The sequence below is a fragment of the Pongo abelii genome, chromosome 4 (assembly GCF_028885655.2).
Source record: "Pongo abelii isolate AG06213 chromosome 4, NHGRI_mPonAbe1-v2.0_pri, whole genome shotgun sequence".
Taxonomy (NCBI): Eukaryota; Metazoa; Chordata; class Mammalia; order Primates; family Hominidae; genus Pongo; species Pongo abelii.
Window position 1 is genome coordinate 89,842,547 of NC_071989.2, and position 26,150 is coordinate 89,868,696.

The 26,150-nt window shown below is 39.1% G+C and overlaps 1 protein-coding gene across 10 annotated transcripts in view; it reads left to right on the plus strand.

Moving 5' to 3' along the window:
- The window catches only part of ATG10 (autophagy related 10), a 291,958-nt gene extending 274,324 nt beyond the window's left edge, over nt 1-17,634 (plus strand). For 8 of the 10 annotated variants that reach the window (XM_003776622.5, XM_054555709.2, XM_063724174.1 and 5 more), the window contains 3 exons: nt 5,101-5,198; nt 5,851-5,966; nt 6,602-7,843. In XM_003776622.5, the coding sequence (XP_003776670.1) occupies nt 5,101-5,198; nt 5,851-5,962 (210 nt within the window). In that variant the 3' untranslated portion in view covers nt 5,963-5,966; nt 6,602-7,843. Of the gene's footprint in view, nt 1-5,100; nt 5,199-5,850; nt 5,967-6,601; nt 7,844-17,488 lie in introns of those variants that run through there. The other 2 variants (XR_008525345.2, XM_054555710.2) reach the window with 2 other exon arrangements.
- The last annotated feature ends 8,516 nt before the right edge of the window (nt 17,635-26,150 follow it).

A 26,150-nucleotide genomic window follows, 5' to 3' on the forward strand; every position in this document is an offset into this window, starting at 1 on the left:
TCACTGAACACATTTATAATAGCTGCTTTGAAATATTTGTAAATCCAACATCTGAGTCTATACTCAGAGTCAGTTTTTAATAATGAATTTTCCCCCTGGTATGAACCACACTTTTTGGTTTCTTTGCATGTCACATAAATTCCTTTGAAAACTAGACATTTTAGATAATATATTGCAGCAATTCTGGATTCCAATATTTTTTCCTGAGGGTTGTCTTTTTCTTGTTGTTGCTGTCGTTTTTGTTTGGTTTAGTAATTTTCCTAGGCTTTATCTGCAGATTTTTTTTCCCTGTAAGTGTGGCCACTGATGTCTTTGCTACTGGTTTTTTAATTCTTATTTTTATTTTTTAGTCTGCCTTCCTCAGGGTTATCCAGCTATGTCTGTAAAGCTTGCAGGTTGGCCAATGATTGGACAGAAATTATACTCAAATACCTCAAGCCTATAATGCCTTTTTCTTTTACCAATGGATGTGTACGTGGATTGGGAACATGCTAAAACCTCAAGTAGTATTCATGTTGGCCTTAGCTCTTACTTCCCATTAGGCCTTCTCGTGTCTCCACTGAACATCCCCTTCCCATCAGCTAGTGATGCCTGGAGAACTTATCTACCCCTTCCGTGGCTGTCTTATTTCCAGAATGTCCCCATTAAATTACTGGTAGTTTGCTGCTTGCCTCAACTGGGACTGCAACCTCTGGCTAGCAGAGCTGCAGCTTTTTTCTTTTCATTTAGTACCTATTTTGCTATTTTTATTGACAGTGCTGCTGAGCAATAGTTTTAGCTGTCTGTTGGAAATCAGGCCAGCCCCTCTGGCTACACAGTTATTGGCTCTTATGGCCAGACTGCTCTGGTAAAACTTCTGTTGATGGAGTGGCTGGGGACATTGGGGAAGAGGAGGAGGGGATATGGAAGTACTTCCAGGCAAGAAGGCTTCAGATTCCCTCTGTTTCTAACTTGAAGTTTAGCAGATTATCATGAACTAAACACTTCTCAGATTTTATATTTGCCCTTGGTTGATTTCCAGGACCCAAAAATGGTTAGTTTTTGACAATTTTGTTCATTTTTATACTTATTTTCTGGGGAGAGGATTTGCTGACTTCTTTATTCTATCACAGCTGGAAGTCCACTTTTATTGTTATTAATTTATAAAATTATTCTAAAAGATTACATAAGTATATCTTATAATTCCTATTTTAAGCTGATCAGCATATTATAGGCTTGATTCTTTTGAACCAAAAGCATTTTGCCAAAACAATATAATTTTTATTTTAAAATCCAATTTATTAATAAATTTAAACTTTTAATTTTTAAAGACCATCATTCATTTTAATATATTCTATTTAATTATATAAATATAAGGTCTCCGTATAGTAAAGGATAAAGAATTTTTTAAAGATGGCCAAACCTGCATTAAAGAAATGCTCAAGCTATTCTAAAAGCTCTTCAAAGGCATGAAAGTCTCAATTATTTTAAAAAGTGTTTTAAATGAGCATTGCCGTGCATTTTATTCTATTAGAACATAACCTTAAATGCTAATATGACTGTTTTATGTTCTTTGAGGAAAAATGAATATTAAAATGTTGTAGATTACTGAAGTGTTTTTGTAGTACCTAAGCTTTTATTTTAAATTAAATTCATTTAAATTATTTTTCATTAATTTGGTTTTAAACCTGAATACAAATATAGTGATAGTTCTAGTTGCCATATAGACCTAGACCTTTTACTAATTCAGACCTTTCTTCCTTTCACTTATAAACAGTTGTCAAATATTCCTAAACACTTAGATACTGGTCAGTGATGCTTTTAATATGCTACTTAATTTACAGGAACGTCCTATTTTTAGATTGAAATTTGGCTTTATTATAGGGTACCATAAGACTACTTTCTGAATGTCTGGCTGTTATCCTTTTCTGTTTAGATATTAATGGGTTAAATACTAATAGCCAACTAAGTGTCTGCTATGTGTCAGGTACTGTTCTATGTACTTCTGTGGTATTATCTCATTGAAGGGTCACAGTCAATCTCTGAGACAGATACTATCATTAGCCACAGTTACCAGATGAGGAAACAGAGACATAAAATGGTTAAGTGACTTTCCCAATAGCTCACAGCTACCAAGTGGTAGAGCAGGACTTGATCTCAAACAGTCTTAACCATAGAGCTCATGCATGTGCTTACTCACTTGCTATGTGGAATGAAAAAAAGATGACTTATAGAAGTAAAGTCCATGTCTTTACAAGGCAGCATCAAATGAGCAGAGCTGCAGTGTGCCATGGTCCTAAGACTCCTCTAAGAAAATGGTCCCCTGAACTGTAAGTGCCTATCCACCTCTTAGATAAGAGATGCCAAAGGGAGAGTGAGTCTTGGAGAGAGTGGAGGCTGTGTGATTGAACTGATCCTCCCTATTAGGAGTGTTTCCGTCTAGTGGAAATTTGGAACTCTAGGTTTCATTTCATTAAAGTCAACATGTACTTTACATCAATAAGATTGGATTATACCTCTTTATTCCTTCCATTGGCAACTACGTAAGTCATCCCAAAAGAATTTAGACTACATTTATCTTTTTTAAATCCCAGCTTTCTAAACAGTCATTATTTTAGTCCAGGATAATTCTAAATTTTTTTGCATTTTTCCTGCATATTTCCTATGCTCATTTCCCCATAGGGTCATCTGCCCCCACATTCTGTTCCCAAATCTCTGCATGGTTGTTTTTTCCTTATCGTTCTGATCTTTGATTAAGTTTCACCTTATTTTAGTCCATTTAGGCTGTCATAACAAAAATACCATAGACTGGGTGGCTCAACAACCAACACTTATTTCTCCCAGTTCTGAAGGCTACAAGATCCAGGATGAGGGCACTGGAAGATCCAGTGTCTGGTGAGGACCCGTTTCCTATTTCATATATGCCATCTTCTCACTGTATCCCCACACGATAGGAAAAGAGTGAGAAAGCTCTCTGGGTCTTTTTTAAAAGGGCACTAATCCCATTCATGAGGGGTTCACCCTTATGACCAAATCACCTGCAAAAGGCTGCACCTCCTAATACCATCACCTTGGTGGTTAGGATTTCAACATATGAATTTTAGAGGGATACACACATTCAGTCCATTGTATCACCTCTTCCTTTAGGCCTTCCCTTTCCAAGTCTAATGTCACCACAATCCCTCCAGAATCATTTTACCCTGTTGTGTTTCCTTTGAAGGGCTTATAATTATCTGGATTATCTTATTTATTCATTCTGTGTGTTTATTGGCTGTCACCTGCACTGAAATCTAAGTTCCATGGGATCAGGAACATTGTTTATCTAAGAGATGCAGTGGTCTCTATAACTATAGCTAGAAGTATTCTGGCAGACGCATAAAAAAGATGATTGATTAATATGTGTTGAATTGCTAAATATTAGTTTAAGGCAGGTAAGGGAAACCAGACTCAAGTTGGACAGGAGGACTTGGCATAGGCCCAACACATCAGGGCTTTGAGCCCAGGGCCCAGTTAGGGATGGGAATGAAGGTTGGGAAGAGAGCTGTAGAGAGGAAGCTGACGCCTTGCTGGAAGAATCAGGCCACTGGTCAGAGTCACCTGGAGGTGGCACTCAGGGAGAAAAAAATGCCAGGTGGTGCTAAAAATGCCAGATACATGCAATAACCTATAACTAGTGGATAACTCATCCCTCACCACCACCACCCCAAATCTCCATACCCAGTGTCACCAATACAAGAGGAATTGTCCCTTCTAGTTCTTGTGAGTGGATGTGTGCATAAGCATGCAGACATGAATGTTTGGAGCTGAGGGGTAGAGGCAGCAAGGACAGCCACATAATTCATCCCATCAACAGCTCTGAGTTCAGCCTCCCCTTGAGTTGGCTGAGAGAAGAAGCCAAGAGAAGAAGCTAGGCATCCCCTAGTCTAAATCCAGCCTACAAGCCTGTTTCACTTGTCCCACTCCATGTTGAAAAATAAATTATGCCAACACTTAAATGTAGGAGGTTTAACATAAACTTCGGCTTTTCTAGGTTAGTTTCACAAATAGGGAGGTCTGGAGCATGCTGAACCTGCATTCCCACATGGCACAGTTGGCTGGAGCAGAGTAGCCAGCATGGCCTCGGATGGGTGCACTCTGCAGTTCCTCACGGGCCCCGTCATCTGCTGGTGTATTTAGCTGGCATTATCCCCTTAGGTCACCTGCTTTGTCTTCATAGGTATTTGAGTTTGCAGTGTTGGTATAATGGTTAATCCACAATATAAATAATCAATAAATGTATCATCAATAATAGTGTTTTTGTTGGTAGAACTTGTGCACAGATTACCCACTACATAGAAACCTCCTAGGGCTCCCCATTGCTTGCCAAATGATGTTCACGTCCCTAACTTGGGTGTGGTCTGACCTATATCTTATATCTAATTACTACCTTATAAAAGGAACAGAGTTACATTTCAGGCTTTTAACTTATAAAAACAGCCCTGTAGGCTTGGGAGAGACAGAAGGAGAGAAATGAGGAAAAAGAAAAACAAAAACTCAGAGACGGAAAGAGAGAGAGAGAGAGACAGACAAGTAGAACAATTTAAATAGTGCAGGCCATCTCCTCCCATCCCTGGTTCTACTCGTGGAACATGTGCCCACTGGCACTGGATACATATAGGCTTGAAACAACATGTTGACAAAATTTGTGTAAAGAAATATGCAAATGATTTTGAGTCTCTTACCATTGACAAAGAGGTGAATAAAATGAATTGTTTAGGTTGTCAAACTACTGAGCTTTGTGAACATCCTTGAAGAAAAACTGAAGAATAATGATAGGCCAAAGAGAAACACTGGCCAACAGAGAGGGAACTGATAAAATGCAACTACAGTTTATATTGTGTAAACAAGAATGGGCGCCCTGCTATACTCGACCATACTGCTTTATCAATGAATAGTCCTTTCTCACCAACTTCTGATGTTTGGATTATAAATTGTTTTTAAAAATAGAAAATAAACCTGTATATTAATTCATTAACTTGGAATTTGAGACAAACCTTTATTTTAAAGGAGTAAACCAGATAAATTATTTTAGTCTTTTCAAAGTAACTCACACTGATCCTGGACCAATTCTGATTCTTACAGGAACATCCAATACTTGGGCAACCCTTTTTTGTACTTCATCCCTGCAAGACAAATGAATTCATGACTCCTGTATTAAAGAATTCTCAGAAAATCAATAAGTAAGAAACACCATCAAGATACATTAGCTTCTACTCTGATTTTAAAAGTGTAAATCTTTTTATGTGACTCTAAATGCTAGGCTAAAAAAGAAATATTAATAATAATATTGGCTAGCAATGATTTTTATGATATGCTAGATGCTGTTCTAAGAGTTTTAGATACAGTAAGACATTGGATTTTTGCAGCATTCCTATGTGCTAAGTACCATTATTTTACCCAATTTACAGAGGAGGAAGTTACAGAACAGAGGAGTTAAGCCACTCAAACAAGGTTACACAGCTAGTTAAGTGGTGGGATTTGAATCTAAGCATTTTGGCCTCAGAACCATGCTCTTAATCACTGCACTCTGCTACCTTAGTAAGTGCTGTAAACTGCAAGGGTAAAATTTGAATAATCAAGAGGAGTCAGGAGCCAGTACCTTACTTCATTCTTCAACTACCCTAATGAGGGATCTTCACAGGCTCTCTGGACCTTAAATTCTTGTCAAGCAATGGGGCTGGCATTCAGAAATGCTGAGATTCCAGGTGGTAGGTACAAATCTTTGAAGAAAGCCTCACTTCTGTTATTGTTGGTGACCAACTGATGTTCTTCCATTCATCCAAAAACTACAATGGAAACGTTAGCATGGCCTGTATTTCACTTGTTTCCTAGGAATGTCAACTATATCACATCATGGCTGAGCATTGTAGGGCCAGTTGTTGGGCTGAATCTACCTCTGAGTTATGCCAAAGCAACCTCTCAGGATGAACGAAATGTCGATTGACAAGGTAAAAGAAAAGCCTGGATTTAATGTTTTGCTGTTACAAAGATCAATGTCTCCATTGCATTTAGACTCATCCCACCAAATGCAGAATTTGCTTTCATCTTTAGTGCGCAAACCCTGACTTAATTTTTAGTTTTCCAATCAGTCCCTTACCAAGTTATTTAGGACAGGGATCCCCAAATCCCAGGCCACAGACTGGAACCAGGCCTCACAGCAGGAGGTGAGCAGCAGCTGGGTGGGCGAGCAAGCGAGCATTACCACCTGAGCTCTTCCTCGTATCAGATCAGCTGCAGCATTGGATCCACATAGGAATGTGAACCCTATTGTGAACTGCGCATCTGAGGGACCTAGGTTGCGCGCTCCTTATGAGACTCTAACCAATGCCTGATGATCTGAGGTGGAACAGTTTCATCCTGAAACCATTTCCCATTCGGTCTGTGAAAATGGTTTTCCCTGAAACTGGTCCCTAGCGCCAAAAAGGTTGGGGACCACCAATTCAGGAAATATTTTACTTTGCTGTAAGTAGCATGCACTCAATGACAGGAATGGATAGTTTTATTTTAGTACTGATATTCTTAAATAAGTCTTTACTGCTCAGTTAATCTTTTATTCTCTTGGCTTTTGTTTTATGTTCTTCAGATTCTTCTATTGAGCTTAGGAATTGTGGCACGAAGAATGCCAAGAGTTTACCTGGCCAGCCCTGGCTTTAATAGGACCAATACCGTGGAATATTTCATCTCACCAAGATTTGACCTGGATTATTTTTCCCTTGGACACAAATGTCTACAGCAACTGATGTTTGATAGACTGAATGTTTAGAAGAAACACTTCAAAGGCATACATCATGGCCAGACATGGTGGCTCACACCTGTAATCCAAGCACTTTGGGAGGCCAAGGTGGGAGCATCACTTGATCCTGGGAGTTCGAGACCAGCCTGGGCAACATGGTGAAACCCTGTCTGTACAAAAAGTTGCCTGTTTATGGTGGTGTGTGCCTGTAGTCCCAGCTCCCCAGGAGGCTGAGGTGGGAGGGTTGGCTTGAACCCAGGAGGCAGAGGTTACAGTGAGCTGAGACTGTGCCACTGCAGTCCAGCCTGGGTGACAGAGCCAGACGCTGTCTCAGAAAAAAAAAAAAAAAAAAAAAAGACACATCACTATAAATAGCAAAAAAACAAATCTAACTTACTAATACTAGGAACACCAACATTATTAGGGCACTTGCAGGTTATTCTTTTCTAGGCCAAGTACTTCACTTCCATTTGTCTGACATGGAGATTGAGGGAGAAATGTATTTGTGTGTTCATTTTAATGTAAGATATACAAAAATTAAATTACTGGATTTACCTGTCCCTGAAACTGGTGTTATAAACATGACCTATCTTAAGTGATTCTCCCATAGTCAAACTCAGGAACAATAGATTATTTCTGTTTTATTCCAAAAGAGAGAGAGAGAGAAGCGAGTGTGTGTGTGTGTGTATGTATGTGTGGGTGTTTGTGTAGATAGATAGATGTAAAATAAAGAAAAAACACAATATTTTACTGTGAGATAATATGTTTTACCAGAAAAGTGTGGCATAGTAATTAGAAGTTTTCTAAAAAGCTATAGGAAATATTTAAACATTAAAATTTCTTTTTGACCTATAGTAATAAAACAATGGTCATTTTACCCCTCTGCTTCTCAACCCCACAGCTGCTCTGCTGTACTCTTTGAGGGCTCTTGAGCGAGTCTTCATGTCCCTGAGACTTATTTTCCTCATCTTTAATTTGAAAATAACAAGCTACCTCATAGGGTTGCTGTGAGAACCACATGAGATCATTAATGCATGATAAGATATTGTAAAGTATTATACAAATATTCATTAAATGCTCACCTTTCTTGTATATAATTGGTATTCACTAAGGCTGTAAATAAGTTTCATAGCCAGTTAAGTATTAAGATAAACCTAACCTGGAACAATTTTTTTTTTTATTGCTTGTTTTTTTTTTGTTTTGTTTTCATTTGCTAGGAGCTGAAATGAAGATTAAAATGTCATTGGCTTTTTAGAGAGTCTAGATTAGTGTCTTTGAATGAGGGATATACTTAAAATCACCTGAGGATCGTTTACAGCTCCAGATGCTGGGGCCACCTGACACAGTCTCTCTGGGGTGATTCTGCTCTGGAGAACCTCTGGTCTGGATATACCTTTATTGTGACATTGATTTGTATTGTTTTGCTCTACTGACAGGCCTTTTCCAATCCATACAAGCTGAACTTGCTTCCTAATGTTTGTCTAGGCCTTACATGGATAGTAAGGAAGCTTAGGAGACATGTCCACAAGGCAGCCCACTTGTAGGAAACCAGTTCAGGTGAGGACATCATTCACCAGTGGATCACCAAGCACCGTGACAGCACCCTCAGTCCACATCTGCAGATTAAGAGCTGAACTCTGACAGAGAAAGTGGAAGTAGAGAAAGGGTTAATTCAAACTGCTAGAAAAGCTAAAAGTAAATTTTACAATGCTGAGCTGCCTATATTCATGCTAGGATGAGAGCCGGCATAAATGCTTGCTGGGCATTTTGGTATTTACCACTTAACATGTTTTCAACTTATGTGAGGGATTTTCCCCCCACTCTCCCTAATGTAAACACAGGTTTCTCGGCAAGTCATTTCTCAAGCCATGTCATTTCTAGTGTAAAATAAGTTATAATAGTGTGTCATCTGAATGGTGTTCTTGTCTGCAAACATTAGTTATCGTTTGCTAACAGATTCTGAGATGAGAGTCTATCAGTTTGGAGCCAATGTTTAGTTTTTTTTAAAGAAGTTAAAAATAAAACTTTTTCTCTGATCAACAAAGACCTAAAAATTCATCAGTGGCAGAAAAAAGTTCTGAGGAGCTCCTGTAGATTGGGGAGGTCTTTCTCCCCAGATAGATCCATCTCCTTAAGCAGCTTGATTTCTTTCTAGAATTTTTTTCACTTAAAAAACTTCTAATTTTTGGTTGATAACAATTTCCATTTTTATAAATGCAGTTATGCTAACAGAATGTTATCCTGATAGTTATTAAACATTAGAAGATATTTGGTTTTGTTGAAGTAACTGTTCTTTCTCGGCAACATGAGGATTTTTTCTCCCTGCTTCCTCAAATAATGTACAACATCTATCAGAAATAAGGCTGGGTAAAGCTTCTTCCAGCTAACCTCCTAAATTCTGCTTCTGTGTGACCTTGGAAAAATTTCTTCACCTCTGTGGTCGTCAGTTTCTTTATTTGTAAAATAGGGAAATTCAGCTATGTGTCTTTTGTGACAACCGTGAATTTTTAGGTCTGTGAAATAGAAGTCCAGAGATCTAAACTGTGAGGCTGGTTAGCTGCTAGCTGTGTGACTTGGGCCAATTTTCTTATTTCCTTCTTAAACTATTTCTGAAAAATAAAGCCCACAGTATCTATGCCGCTTACCTGACAAGGGCATAGAGAAGATCAAAATGATACATAAAACTGAATGTGCTTTATAACCAAGGCAGTGAGACATGGAGTGAAGGGTGACAGTGGATAATGACCTGCTCCTTCAGCGACACTAGCATCCCTACTCCTCCCCACCTCATTGTATGCCTGAGCCCTCCCCAGTGCCAAGCGCTCTCTGATATGGGGAGTCTTCTCCTTCACACCCTTAGCTGACTGTTGCTTATGCTGGTGCTCACCTGGAAGTGCTTCCTTCCCCACAGGTCTACCCAATTCCCACCCTGGTGTTGGTGATTCACTCTCACAAAGCCACCTCTGACCACCACAGATCCCAATCAGTGCTCCCTTCATTACTCACCGTCCTTAGTCACTATGAGCCTTTAGCTGCCTCTCTTCCTTTCTGATTTCTCCCCAACTTGATAAGTATTAAGTAAGTCATTTCAGGTGTTGGCCACTGCTCTTGATTTGCTCTGTTGCAGCATACACAGAAGAATATCTGTGTGTGCCACCTAAGTAGAAAGGCTCTTGGGTTGGAAATTTGAGAGGTGGGAAAACTCTTTGAGGGACCAGTGGAGGGAGCAGTGAGGGGAGCAGAGGCTGTGTTGCTCAGCAGGTACTAGCCTACAAGCTAGAGGTTAAAAAAACAAAATTCACCTTCCCCCCCAACAAACGCTTATTAAAATCAAGAGAAAAAAGGCCAGAACTGGGTTTTTGCATGTATTTCTCCTATGATAGGTATAGTGGTTTTTATTCATACTCCCAAAATATTAGGAAATAGAGCTCTGCAATGTCAAAATCAGCTCTTACATAATCCAGAGATATTCCAGTGAGGTTTTTTTAGGGTTAAAATTTAAGAGTGAGAATATGAAAATATTCACTTCAGCAGATTTCCTCTTACATACTGAATCCTAGGCCAGGTGCCACAGATAGCAAATGGGGAGACATAAGAATGCCACAGTCCAGTGGAGAGGACACACAAGAGGAAGCTTCAGGAACAGTAGGCTGCATGCTGTGGGCAAGCATATGCCAAGGAAGGCTTTGCAGAAGAGGAATGTGAGTGGAGTCTCAAAAACTTAGCCAGGTCAAGAGTGAAGGAAGAATCTTGAAGGTGCTTGTGGAGAAGTGGTGAAGAATCAAGCTGGCTAGAGCAGGACTGGGGCCAGCTCTGGAAGAGCCTTTACCGTCACACTGAGAATTTGTATTTGGCCGGAAAACCACAGCCACTGCTGGGATTCAAATAGAAAAGTTAAAGTGATCACATTTGCATTTAAGAAAGAACCTGTATTTTTTAAATGGCTGCTGCATATAACTAATCATCCATACACTTTGTCAGGTTTGGTTTTGTTTTGTTTTTACTGCAGTATCTTAGCCACAGGATTTAGAAGGTTGAGGAGCACAGCAGGGGCTGAAATTGTGCCAAAGACACTTCACTTTTTACCTAGGGTCTTCCAAAACAAAACCTGCCAGTGTCCTGAAAAGCCTTGAATTCTGGCTACTGAGTTACCTGGGGCAAGTCACTGCACCTCTCTGGGCCTCTGTTTTTTGATATATTAACATAAGAAAGTGTATTTGATTGAGTAAAATCAATTTATTGTTTTGTAACAAGCTCTTTTTTTTTTTTTTTTTTTTTTTGAGATAAGGTCTTACTCTGTTGCCTAAGCTGGAGTGCAGTGGCTTGATCTTGACTCACTCCAGCCTGACCTCCTGGGCTCAAGGGATCCTCTCACTGCAGCCTCCTGAGTAGCTAGGACTACAGGCGCATGCCACCATGCCTGGTTAATTTTGATTATTTTTTGTAGAGATGAGGTCTCACTATGTTGCCCAGACTGTACTTGAACTCCTAGACTCAAGAGATCCTCCTATCTCGGCCTCCCAAGGTACTGGGATTACACAGGTGTGAGCCACTATGCCCAGCCAGTTTTGTTTTTTTTTTTTTTTAAATGAAATAGAATACATAAAAAAGAAAATATCAAAGTGCACTACACATAGTAAGGGCATTATTGTTTTGTGAAACTTTGGTTTCAACTATATGTTTAATATATATATGTTTTATATATATATATACATACACATATTTTATATATATACACACACACACATATATTTTATATATATATGAAATCAGTGTGTGTGTGTCCACACACGCACACATCCACGTGTGCACTGGGTTGTGACATTGACTGTATTTCTAGTGCCAGAAAATAGAAATCTGAAAACTGATGGACAAATAAGCTTCCTTCCTGTTCTAAGACTTGATTCTGCTTATGCTGCTGACCAGTAAGTTGCTGAAGGCTATTCTATTAATAGAAGGGTATAGGAAGTACTTAACAATTATTGTTTCTGTGGCACTTTATGTGCACAAAGGTGTTTGAAGCTACTCCTCTGGATTTTTATAGGGCTTCTCTATAGAAGCATTTTCACATTTTTATTCCTAAATCTGGTAGTTCTTTACAGTAATCCTGTGATCTCAAGCCCTTGCTTTAACTTTTGTGTTGTTAGTAGTGACATCTAGTGGTTCTGTTGCAAGTATCCTGCATTCTAGACCATTGGAGCTGAAAGTGATTTTAGTGACCACCAGGTCTCATTTTGTAAATTATTAAAAATAAACTGAAAACTCACATGTATTCCTACATTCAAATCAACTCGATATAATAATAAATAAAACCTATAGCTGTGTAATGTTTTCTTGGATTACTTTGAAGCTTTTCAAATACCCAGAAGTCACTGTTGGTTATAACCATGAGGCAGAAATTTAACAAAGCATACCCTGATAAATTAAAAGGAAATCATAGTTCAGTATAGCTACAGCCTTTGGTGCATTGTTATTTACAGGTGCATGCCAGAACCTCAGGCTTTTGCATGGTGCCTGGTGTTTGGTAGCACTCACTAAATCTTTGTTGAATGTTTGAATATGTGGGTGGTCACGAAGCCCTAGAGAAGAATCACAGAAGATGTGGGACTTGAAGGACAGAGAATTTGATAAAAGACTAGAAAGCTAAGCTTTTAAGTTAGGGGCCATGGAAGGCCAAAAAGGGAATCATGAGTAGGACCCAACAGGGCACCTTTCGAGGTTTTAACAGAGACAGTTGACTACGTGGAGTTGTTGGAGGACTCATTTGGAAGTGGTAAATTGGATGGATTAGAAGGAAGAGAAACTGGATAGAGGCCAAGAAGCTAATGTAGTGGTGAAGTGATGAATTTCTAAGTTAGGAAGGTGACAGAGTAAAGAGAAAGAAATCAGTGTCAGAGACATTTTGAGAACCAGAACTTGGTGTGAAGAGAATGAGAAGACACTTGTCATGACTTGGTTATGGCTTACATTCTATACTGGGAGTCCCTGTCCAGGCCTGGACCGACTTCCTTGGTCTCCGTTCTGCAGGTATCAGGGATTGAACTTGCTTTCTTCTTTCAAGAAGTGCCACCCATCCTATCCTGTGAGCAGATTTCTTTCTCCCGACCAGCAGCAGAGTGAGATGTAGTCTCCTCAGCGCTGTCCTTCAGTAGGTTCAAAGAAAGAGTCTCCAGGCCCTTTCTTGCTTATCCATAGGGAAATGGCTAAATAAAATGTTGTACTATGTAGCAGTTAAGGGGAATGAATTCAATCTCCATGTATCAAAATGGGCACATCCCAAAAAACATTGTTGAGTTAAAACAGAAAACAAATAGTAGATGCTAACTATAAGCTGTGTTTGAAAGTGTCCCCCCAAAAAGCATGTATGTGTTAGAAAGCTAATCACTGTTCTAACAGTATTAAGAGGTGAGACATTTAAGAGATGATTAGGCCATGAGGACTCTGCCCTTCTGAATGGAATAATGCCATTGTTGTAGGAGTGGTTCCTTTCAAAAGGATGGGTTTGGCACCCTCTTGCTTACTCTCTCTCACCCATGTGATGCCTTCTACCATGTTATGAAGCAGTAAGAAGACCCTCACCAGATGCAACCCCTCGATCTTGGACTTCCCAGCCTCCAGAGCTGTGAGCCAGTGAAGTTCTGTTCATTATAAATTACCCAGTCTGTAGTGTTCCATTATAGCAGCACAAAATAGACTAAGAAGTCACTATGCATGCAGCTTGATACTGTTTATATTTTAAAATGCACTAATACCATGTATTTTCTATAGGTACATATACTGCAAGTGTATGAAAAATATAAAAAGTGATCTAGAAGGAAGGACACCAAACTTGTAAAAAAGGTGATCCAAGACTTCTTTGATCACTCTTTGCAGGTATAGAGTGGGAACTTGGTTTGGAAGTAATCAAAGACGACTTTGGCTCTTTTTGTAATGCTAGACTTAATCTATCCATAGAATGTAAAACTAGAAATTCCTTTTTAAAAAAAGATTTGAGTCCTCATAGATAATTTGGGAAACACAGAAGAATTTGAAGGAGAATATTTAAAAATCACTGAAGTGTATATCATCTAGAGATAACTGCTTTTAAATTTTTTATGTATCTCCTTGTGCTAGTTTAAACATATTTAATTAGGATCATCCTGTATATGGTTTTACATCCTGATTTTTTCCACTTAACATTATATCTGGAACATTTTCTCATGTCATTTAATGTTCTTTGAAAATACCCTTTTAAATGACTAGCTAGGATTTCTTCTATTCCAAAATGTACCAAATAATTATCCTATTGTTTGAGTTTTGGTCTTTTCTAATTCCTCACTGTTTATTTAACATACATTCATTTCAGCACTTTTTCATGTCAGGAACTGTTCTAGGAATATAGTGGTCAGTAGGGCAGACAAAGCCCTTACCCTCAAAGAGCTTTCAGAATGTAATGCAATGAGCCAGGCGCAGTGGCTCTCCTGTAATCCCAGCACTTTGGGAGGCCGAGGTGGGCAGATCACCTGAGGTCAGGAGTTCGAGAACAGCCTGGCCAACATGGCAAAACCCTGTCTCTACTAAAAATACAAAAAAAATTAGACGGGCATGGTGGCGCGTGCCTGTAGTCCCAGCTACTCAGGAGGCTGAGGCAGGAGAATTGCTTGAACCTGGGAGGCGGAGGTTGCAGTGACCGAGATCGTGCCACTGCACTCCAGCCTGGGGGACAGAGCAAGACTCTGTCTCAGGAAAAAAAAAAAAAAAATGCAATGAGAAATGTAGGCAAAAACCTGTGCTCACATTTTGTTTCTTTAGGTTGGACTGTTAATGGAATTAACGGATCAAAGGATATAGGATCATGTCACTAAATTGTTCCCCAGTAAGGATATAGCAATTTACATTCCCAGCAGCAGTCTGTGTTTTATCATTTTCTTAAATCCTTGAAAATTATTTTACTTGCTTTAATCACTGAATTAAACATTTTTCTCTTGTCTTGCTAAGATTTCTTGGATCTTCAGCTTCATTTCTTCTTAATATGTTACATTTTTCTTAGCATGTTAAATTTCATTTTCTCACCTTCTTCTTGTGACTTCATTGCCCCCACATGTCCATTGTGCTCCTATAAGAGCAGATTGTCCATGTTCTGGTTCAGTTTAACCAGAGAATATGCAGTTAAACAATTAGAATATGTATGTAATTTTAAAAAAATATTATGGAAAATTTCAAACATATGCAAAAAATAGTACAATTAACCCTCACATACCTATAAATTGGAATCAACAATTACCAAGATTTTGCCGTATTTGTTTCACTTAACCCTTTTTTTCTTACTGTGCTCAAATACTTTTAAGCAGTAACAGACATTATATCATTTGTTTTTACAGGTGCATACTGAACATTTTTATTTGATTTATTCCTTCCATTCTTAGATGTTAAAAACATCTTTGGGTTTTTGTCCTCCGCTTTTATGCCTGAGGGTGAGGCTTTGTGCCCTTTTTCTAATTTTTACCAATAGCATGCGAACTTTTCCCTAAATGACCATAATTAGGGCAGCCATGAAATAAAAGCAGAATGTAAAATGTGCATTTTGCAGGTTCTGCAGACTGGATCATCTACAGAACTGGACAACATTGGGAACACTCATAAACCATGTCAAACCACAGTCCACTTCTCTCAATTGTTCTCAACTGTGATTAAAATGGAAAATTATGTAATATGTGACTAAATCCTCATTGTTGTACAGGTTGAAATAGTAGCTGGTTTCTTGTGTTAGGAACTCATATACACAAATAGACACACATAATTGGAAAATTCTGCATATAGGTTCAGGTGTTCCTAGTCCCTCTAAAATCCACCTATGGGCCAAACCCTATCCATCTATGGGAATCCTGGCAAATAAATTCCACTCACAATGGCTTTCTTTCATTACTTAAACGTGTGCACGCGCACGCGCACACACACACACACACACACACAGGCAGGAGGAAGATGAGTATGTTGATAAGGAGAAAAGTAATTATAAACATATAAACATAAGAAAATGTGTAAAATACAGAACAAACAAAATCAACTATTTTATACTATAATTAAGATCCTGGAGAAATACTTGGAACCTATTAGGAACTTGTGGAGGGGAAAAGTGGTCATACTACCTGCAAACACACACGAACAGAGTACCTAAAGTTGTCAAACTATGTATAGAAAAAAAATCTTATTATAAGCTGGATAAATTCATAAAGCTATTGGAGAAAAAAGATATGACAAAATCTATTTAATACCAGTTTCCAAAGCAAGAAATGGACAAGACACGTTTTAAAAAGTAACAGTTCTCTCTACTGTTCTCAGCTGTGATTGAAATGAAAAATTATTTAAAGCATGGCTTACTTTGCCCATTATTGTACAGATTTAAACATTAGCTGGTTGCTGAAAGAGGTAAGTAAGCATTATAATACATCTGTTAGCATATACACTTTGAAATTTGGGTTTGCTCTGTATGTCCTACACTTTTAGCACAGCCAAGCAATGTAGCCCCTTGTTCTATTTATTTTTTTCTTTTTCTTTTTCTTTCTTCCTTTTTTTTTTTTTTTTTTTTTTTTGGAGAGGAAGTCTCGCTCTGTTACCCAGGCTGGAGTGCAGTGGTGCGATCTCGGCTGACCACACCCTCTGCCTCCTGGGTTCAAGTGATTCACCCACCTAAGCCTCCTGGGTAGGTGGGACTACAGGTGTGCGCCACCACGCCCAGCTAATTTTTTGTATTTTTAGTACAGACAGGGTTTTGCCATGTTGGCCAGGCTGGTCTCAAACTCCTGACCTCAGGTGATCCGCCCGCCTTGGCCTCCAAAAGTGTTGGGATTACAGGTGTGAGCCACTGTGCCTGGACTTCTATTTCTAATTAACTATAATAAAAGAGTTTTAGGCCAGGCGCAGTGGCTCACGCCTGTAATCCCAGCACTTTGGGAGGCCAAGGCGGGTGGATCATGAGGTCAGGAGATCGAGACCAGCCTGGCCAACACAGTGAAACCCCGTCTCTACTAAAAATACAAAAAATTAGCCGAGTGTGGTGGTGGGCGCCTGTAGTCCCAGCTACTGGGGAGGCTGAGGCAGGAGAATGGTGTGAACCCAGGAGGTGGGAGCTTGCAGTGAGCCAAGATTGCGCCACTGCACTCCAGCCTGAGCGACACAGTGAGACTCCATCTCAAAGAGAGTTTTATTAGGCTAGATTTAAAAATTTCTCCCACACCGTGACTAGATTAAAGAACAGAATTCATGCCAACAATAACTTATTACCACAAATAAGCGGAGTAAAAGGAGCTGGTACTTCTGTGGCTAGATCTGACTAGTGACCTGGGGACTTTGATTTCCTCCTTACCCTCCTTACCATCAGATTGCTGTTTGCAAGCTTCAGGTCAGCTGGAAAGCAGAGTGTGTTAAGCAGGGAATTTGTGATGGTGCTCATCGCACATATCTGAGAGCTGTGTGTGAGTGGCTCCCTTGTTTTTGAAGATACACATCATATATTAGAGGCTTAAGTGACCATCTGAATGAGGTGGCGACTGGGCATGTGCATATTTGAAAATATTAGTTATTTGTCACTCATGGTTCCTTTCAAATGTGTCACTCTAAAAAACTATTTTCTTCTATGAGACAATTTATGCTTTAAAACATTTAATTGTTAAATGTTTTAATGGTTTGCTCTACACCTTCTGTGGTGACATTACTGTGACAATTAATAAGCTATAAAAATCTACTTCTCTTCCTCAGGTACTAACAAATATAACATCACTTTACCAAACAATAAGGACAGGATTTGTGTTAGAAACGAAGACTGCTCAGTATAACCAGCGAAGACAGTCCCCCAACTACAGTAGCATAAGAATGTGAGTTAATGCTTAAATAATCCACTGACATAGATTTTATAGGTTAAAATAAAGATTACATAAGTTACTATTAGTGAACATTTTATTGTAATATGGTAATTTATTATCGTAGTCTCTTTTCTTGGCTTTATGCAAAGCCAATAAAAAAACGCTAGCTATTTTGACAACCTTCCAACAGATTCCAGGAATATTATCCACAGTGTGACCATTATGACCAATCCTACAACTAGACATTTTCCTGGAATGAAATACAGGAATCCAGTACACATACAGATACACATTCGAATTTTTATAGCTGTCAAATTAGAACTGTGTCTCTCAGTGCTATCAAAAAATAACAGGAAAAAGCCCACATGTATCTGAGGTGTTGTGTGTTTAGACTTCCAAAATCTTTTTTCAGAACATCAGTAACTGGAGTGTTTCAATATTTTCATACAAACACACAGAAAATTTACTCCTCTTCCCTTCACAAAACAGAAAACAAAAACTCTTACTAAATACCCAGATAAATGTGTGCCTGAGTTTACTAAGTAGCTACCTGTAAGGCAGTGTTTATCGTTTTGTGATGGGGTGTTTCTGACAGGAACAGTTCCATTTGGAGAATAGACTATTGTTTTGACTTGAGCTGTGCCAATTACTTGGGCAAATTTATTTATAAAATACTTAACAGCTGCCTTATTTGGGCTTCCGACTTCTAAGATGAGAGCAGCAATTCCCACAAATAGAGAAAACAGGAGGTGGCTACATAAGAACTACCTGACAGGTTTCTCATGGATACCCTCAAGATGGTTTCCCAGGGGAATTCTGATGTCAGTGGGTTTGGGAACCACAGAACTAAGTGATCTCCTGATTCTTTTTGCTATAACAATTTCTGATTGGTTTGGGCTTTGTTAGGCAAATAAAGAGAATACAGATTAAATAACAAACTAAATTAACTACCCATTCATAAATTTTATATATACACATATATGTTAATACATTACTTTTTATTTATAAATAATTTAAGGCACACAAGAAGTTGCAAAAATAGAATAGTTTGTGTATACCCTTCATCCAGCTTTCCCAAATGATACCTTTCATAACCAGAGTATATTTTCAAAACCAGGAAATTGACATTAGTCCAAAACTATTAACTACAGAATTTACTCGTTCACCAATTTTTACATGTTTTTATTGTATGTATAGTACTATGAAATTCCACTGCAAGTATTGATTTCCATAAATATCACCAAGATAAAGACACAGAAGTGTTTCATTCCCACAAAGAAACTCCCTCATACTATCCTTTTTTTTATCGTCAGACTCTGCCCCCATTCTGAATCCCTAGTGATCACTGATCTCTTCTCCATTGCTATAATTTTGTCATTTCAAGAGTGTTATATAAATGAATCCATACCAGATACAACCTTTTGAGATAGCCTTCTGGTACCCAGCATACTACCCTAGAAATTCATAGAAGCTGTTTTATGTAACAATCTGGCTGAGTAGTATATCATTTATAGATATACCACAGTGTATATATTGGCCCATTGAAGGATATTTAGGTTGTTTCTATTTCTTGGCTGTCCAATAAAGTTGCCATGAATATTTATGTACAGGTTTTTGTGTGGACACTTATTTTCATTGCTGTATTTCAATCCTGCACCCAGGACTACAATTTCTGGCTCATGTTGTTAAGTATCACTTTCTCAGAGTGACTGTACTATTTTTCCACCAACAATGCATGAGAGATGCAGTTGCCCTCCTTTCTCACCAGTACTTGGTATTCTCAGCATCTTTAACTTGAGCCAGGCTATAGTGATAACTTGTTGTGGTTTTAATTTGCATTTGCCTGATGGCTAATGATTTGGTCATCTTTTCATGTGCTTATTTGCCGTCTCTTTTGTGAAGAGACGTATATTTGCCCATTTTGTAATGGGATTGTGTTTTCTCACTTTTTGTTTAGAGAATTCTGTTTTAGATGTAAGTCCTTTATTGGATAAGTGTTTTGCAAATATTTTCTCCCAGTCTGTGGTTTGTCTTGTCATCCTATTAACAGGATTTTTTATTTTTTATTTTTTTTATTTTTTGGTTTTTTTTATTTTTTAAGACAGGGTCTCACTGTGTTGCTCAGGCTGAATTCCAGTGGCACAATCATAGGTCACTGCAGCCTCAAACTCTTGGGCTCAAGCGATCCTCTGATCCTCTCAAGTACCTGGGACTAGAGGTGCACACCACCATGCCAGGTGAATTTAAAATTTTTTTGTAGAGATAGTGTAGCAGGATGAGCCGCAGACAAAACCTCTCAGACACCGAATTGTAGAAGGAAGGGCTTTATTCAGCTGGGAGCATCGGCAAGCTACTGCCTTAAAATCCAAGCTCCTCGACTGCACAATTTCTGTCCCTTTTAAGGGCTCACAACACTAAAGATTTCACGTGAAAGGGTCGTGATTGATTGAGCAATCTAGGGGATACATGACAGGGGTTTCATGCGCTGGTAGTCAGAGTGAAACAGAACAGGGAGTTTCACAATGTTCTTTTTATACAATGCCTGGAATCTATGGATAACATTGGGTTCTAAGTCATGAGTTGATTTTTAACTACTAGGTTTAGACCAGGCAGGCCCAGGGCTGATTTTAGGCCTGGCACCAGGCTGCCTGTCTTTGATTTCACTTTCTTGTTTTTTTCTTAAAACAAGTACTGAGTATGAAACAATATAAAATAGTATGAGAGGTCTCTCTCTCTTCCCTCGTCTCCCCCCTTTGAGACTCCCACTTTTTATTAGTGGGAGTTCTTACTCTTATTTTTGCTACTTATGTCTTTTTGTGCAATAGACTGATAGTGATTTATATAGTACACTTGTGCTGAAGCATTTTGGTGAACTAAGGTAGTGATGAAGCTTTTTATCACTTGAAGAAGTACAGGTAGCAAACAAGGGAGCAGTAAGTAGGTTTCTATTACTATTGTAACTCCTATTGTAAGAGTTTTAAATCCTCTTAGTGCTGGGAACTACCTTCTAAACACGGCTTTATGGTTGAATCTGTGCTACACTTGTACGGGCATATGTGCCAGTTCTGTCATATTTCTAACTATGCCTTTAACTACTTGCCTTTGATTATCTATGTGTAGACAGTAATTAGTAAGATTAAATTTCTTATAGACCTTTCTTTCAGCTGCTAGCAAGTAGTCAAGAGCTAATTTATTTTGATAGATAGCATTTCTTATCTGAGAGTTTTTTGCTGGGCCAGAATAGTCAAGGCTTGACCAGTTTTATTAGTGATGATTTTTAAAACAGCTTGCAACTGTATGATTCGGTTGAGCATGTAAATTGGGGTCCATTATCCCCATGAGCTGTCTTGTGTCTAAGTGGCAGGCCTATAGTATTGTAAAATTTTTTTAGGGGGCCATTTATCATCTTTTTAATTACCTATGGCTATGCTTCGTTTTCCACGGGAAGCACAGACAGGGAAGCCTAGGAGTTCGCCTGTTTTTATGGGCAGTAGGAAGAAAGATGGTTTAATGGTGCCAATTACACAGCTACCTGTCCACTGATCAGGCAGCTTAGCATGGGCTCTATGTCTACATATCCAGTATAACCCGGTGGGGGCAGTCCAGTCCCGGTGGAATTCTGGGTAAGCCTAGACAGTCTGCAACCTTGGAAGTTTACTGAATGGATCTCTTTCTGTGTGGTTTGAACTCCACCGTGTAACTGTTTTTGTGGTACTATTATACAGTTTTTGTCCTAGGCAACTAAGTCATCCTACAGAATGAGTGAATTTTTTCCTTTTTCTAGCTATGCAATATTGTCCAATAATCGAGACTTTTAGAACCTAGAAATGATCAGGATGATTCTTTTGGGCTGGGAATTCATCAGAACTGGGTCTGTAGGCACTAATTCTTGGGCTTCTTATGGCCATTGATCTTTTATTACAGTTTTTCTACAAACATAACATGAAGTGACATCTAGAGACTGGGCTACATGCTCGGCTAATTGCAAAAACAAATTTTTAGTTTTTCCTGGAATCTCAGGTACTGGCACATTTAGTTCATCATAGAAAGTCTGAAATACTGGTTCTGGAGAGCGTTCTTGAACCTCTCCTTTTATTAGGATGCTTACACTAGGATCTAGTCCTTTTCCATCAATGCCTAATGTTACATATTTTCCTTTATTCCACTTTGGGTCTGAGGGGTTTGTGATTATCAATTCTAAAAGGTTGCAGCTCTCACTCGTGCAGGAGGGGCTGACTTTTCCTTTTTGGAGCCAAACAGGATCTTTTTTATCTTCTTTCTAAGTAGCCTAGATGACACAAGACCAGTATTGACATATCTCACATAAATATGATTCTTGACAGATGTACTTATTTTCTGCTGTGTAACTTTTTTCCTAATCTAGAGAACTGCATCCTATCCTATGCTGTTTACTATTAATAGTGGCACAGGCATCAAATTTTAAGGTTACATTTTTGGGGACCTTTCTTTCTTCTGTTCTAGCTATTACTTTACTTGTGTCCCTTAGAGAACGACCAGTTCTTAGTCTTACTTCAAAGACTGTGATCATGGGAGGTTCAAAGGGGTCATAGCGCACATCGGGCTGGTCACTTCCTGGATTACATACTTTGTACTGGGTGTTATTATACAAATAGGTTCCTTTTGGAGTTCCTAGGCATTCATAATAACTAGAAATAATAGGACTGTAGCAATCTTTTGTCCTACCTCAGTGACTTGATGTATATACTGGGAACAGCCTTCAGTCTGAGAAAGGTCAGTTGAAGTCCTTACTGTACAAGTCTAAATTTTAAGGAAAATGTGTCCCGCAATTAGTTTCCTCATGCTTCAGCTGTGTGTGGACCAGTCAGCTTCCGGGTGTGACTGGAGCAGGGCTTGTCGTCTTCTTCAGAGTCACTTTGCAGGAGTTGGCGAAGCTGCTTCCATCCACGTACAGCTCCCAGTCTACTGACGTTTAAGGGTGGTCTTGGAGGTTGGGCGCCTACTAGAATAAACTAAGTCCAACACTTCTACACAGTTTATGTTTAACTGGGCTCTCTGATACCAGGAGTAAGGTGGCAGGGTAGGGTGTTGCAAACTTCAATGGTTATGTGGGGATTTTCACAGAGCAAGCTTTGGTATCTAGTTAGTCTAGCATTTATTAGCTAATGGTGTCCTTTGGTATTTATTAAAATCACCACAGCATGCGGGGACTTTAGGTTTTGTCTAAGAGTTAGCTTATCTGCTGCTTGTGCTAACAGGGCCGTTGCTACCAGGGCCCGTGGACATGGGGGCTAGCCTTTGGAAACGCCGTCTAGTTGTTTTGAGAGATAGGCCACTGGCTTTGGCCAGGGCCTCACAGTCTGGGTTAAAACTCCAACTGCCTTTTTTTTTATTCTTTCTGACACATAGAGTGTAAAGAGTTTTGTCAGGTCAGGTAGCCTCAGGGCTGGGACCGACATGAGTTTTTCTTTTTAACTCATGAAAAGCTCGTTGCTGTTGGTTGTAATAGATGTAGTTTTTCTAATCTATATTTTTATTGACTGTCATCTACTAAAATATTGACTTAAATCCTGTAACTATTTGATTTCAAGCTTTAAATTGATCTGGTATTCCTTGCAGGGCTCTAATTGCATCTAAATAGATGTGAGAGTTGAAAGACCTATAAGGGGCTTCTCTCGCTTTCTGATGTCTTATTTTTTGTTTTTCTTCTGGTTGATGAAATGCCAGGGTGAAAGGGATAGCCAAATGGACTAAAGCACAAGTGCCACTCTAGTTATTAGGCAGAGTGCCTAGTAAAGGTCCACCACAATACTACCACACATCTGCTCGGGGATGAACAAGGGCTGACTGATTGATAAGCTCTTGTAAATTCTCAAGCTCACTGCATCCCCTCAGGTCTCTAAGGAATGCTAAGTCTCTTCCTTGCCGTGAGAGACACGAAGTGAACTTAGTGTTGGGAGACGGAAGCTGGATGGCCCTCAGGGGCTGACCCACAGGGACTTCGGGATATAGCAGAGAGAGCTTGGCATGACTTTTTACTCCAGGCTATAGAATCCTGGAAAAGAGCTACCGTGCAGCCTACGCCTGGTTGACTAGACGACCACCTTAGTGGAAGGGGGACAATCAGGGCCTCTGGCCTGCCATGTGCACAAGCATAACAATTGCTTTTGTTTAACATGCAGATGGAATATTTGATCTATTTCAACCAGGCATTTGCATCTTGTTATGCTGTCTTAATTGGCTAAGTTTGTTTTAAGTCTTTAACTTCTGTGATCCTCTAGTAAAATGAATGTTTCCTTTAGCACCTATTTTTATTAGCTTTTAGACCAAAGAAAGCTAAACACCATTTTATATTTAATAATGCTTCTTGTATGATTTTTATACCAGATAAGTTAAATTTTACCTTTAGTGTTATTAATGTTAAACTTAATTTTAATAAAACCTTGTAGACATATTTATCCAATTTTTTATGTTTGACCATGTAAGATTTTATAGACTCTTTTTAACTTTTTATAATTTTTGTTAAAGAGCAGGTTGATCCTTTAAGAAAACCCTGTTGCATTTTTACTTTAATGTCCAGTTCACAGAAAAACTGGATGACACCTTTTTAACTTTAGCTAATATGGTTACACACAGAATTTTCTTTACAATTAACGTTTTAAAACTTTCTTAAACTTTTAAAACAATAATTTTTTTAACTTTTTAATGTAGGTAAAAATCCACATTTTTATGCCCTTTTATAATCTTTTTACCAAAGGTATATTTTACTTTTCTTATACACCTTGCACATAAACTGTTTTTTTTTAAATAGTACTCAGGAGGCCTTATTACTTTTAAATTATACAACATTTTTTGCATAAATTTTTTTATAACTTTTTTCTTTCACGACTTTTGCAGACAATTTTTCAACATGTCTTAACTTTCTGACTTATTACAAACTTTTTTTTTTAAACAACCAGTTAATTTATTTCAGGACAAGAATTTACCATATAACACTCTTTTTACATAAATTCTGCCTCTCCCCTTTTTTTTCCTTTTTTTTTTTTTTTTGAAGATAACCATTTTTTTTTTTTAAAGCGAACTTTCTTTATGTCTTTAGACCAGACTGTCTAAGGCCACAAGATTAGAAGTTACCATAATACATGTTACACTGTTAACTTTTAGCAAACTTCACTTTTGTTGAAAACCTTGTCAGTTTGGGATTTCAATTATCCTTTGCTATTAATAAGACTTTGTTTAGTCTAAATTAACTTAGAATTGGTATAGATGGTCTCTTTTTCTCTCTGCTGGTCTTTCCTTGCCTCTGCCAGCTGCTTATGCTGCTGTTCTCTTTAACTACTGTGGGGGGGAAGGGGGTCTAAAACCAGCTGTAACTGCCTATGTACGGAAACTGGTCTGGGTGCCTTGGCTTACCAGTTACCTAGTGTCATACCTTTGAAACAAGAGACCTGTCCAGGCTTCCTTCTGATGGCCAACCTACTTCTAATGCTGGCCAGTCTATTTCACACAAAGTTCTAAGTTTTCCTGGTGTCATAGTAACACTGTAATCTCCCTTAAATCCTTTCTTGAAATTTTTCAACATAGTTCCTAGTGGGGTGGGCTTACTTTGCACCTGACCTATGTTTGTTTGTTTGTTTTTTTCCTGAGACAAAATACCACGCTCACACCACACACACTCACAAGACAAAGAACGGGTAAAGAGGGCACACACACACTTTTACTGTTTATACCAAACCAAAACCACGAAATTCAAAATCCGAGTGCCAAAAAATTCAAGCCAAGTCAAAACCAAAACCAAAGTATCCAGCAATTCAAGTCAAAACCAGAACAAAAGTGCCAATGCAGGCACACCGTGGGTGATCAGGCCACGCTTCCACTCAGATGGAGTGGGGCAAGTTCCAAAGACTAGTCTTACCAAGTTTCAGATGTCCGGACTCCAAGTGCCAGTTCCTTCCCGGTGTTCAGCCACCGTGTTAATCCTCCGCGGGAGCCTGCTACGCCAGAGCACTGCTCTGGCAAGGCGTTCCACTGGGGCAATTGCCTACCCGGAACGCTCTTTGGATTGCATCACTCAGGCTGGCCGGGAGTCCCCCGTAGGGAAGCTCCACAGGGCAGGCCTAAGTCGCCTAAGGGGCTGCCTCGGCCGTGGTCAGTAACCTTGTTTCCCAGTCAGGGAACTAAGAAGTGTAGCAGGACCAGCGGCAAACAAAACCGCTCAGACACTGAGTTGTAGAAGGAAGGGCTTTATTCAGCTGGGAGCATCGGCAATCTACTCCCTTAAAATCTGAGCTCCTCGAGTGCACAATTTCTGTCCCTTTTAAGGGCTCACAACACTAAAGATGTCACATGAAAGGGTTGTGATTGATTGAGCAATCTAGGGGATATGTGACAGGGGTTTCATGCACTGGTACAGAACACAACAGGGAGTTTCACAATGTTTTTTTATACAGTGCCTGGAATCTACGGATAACATCAGGTTCTAAGTTGTAAGTTGATTCTTAACTACTAGGTTTAGGCCAGGCAGGCCCAGGGCTGGTTTTAGGCCCGGCGCCGGGCCGCCTGTCTTTGATTTCACTTCC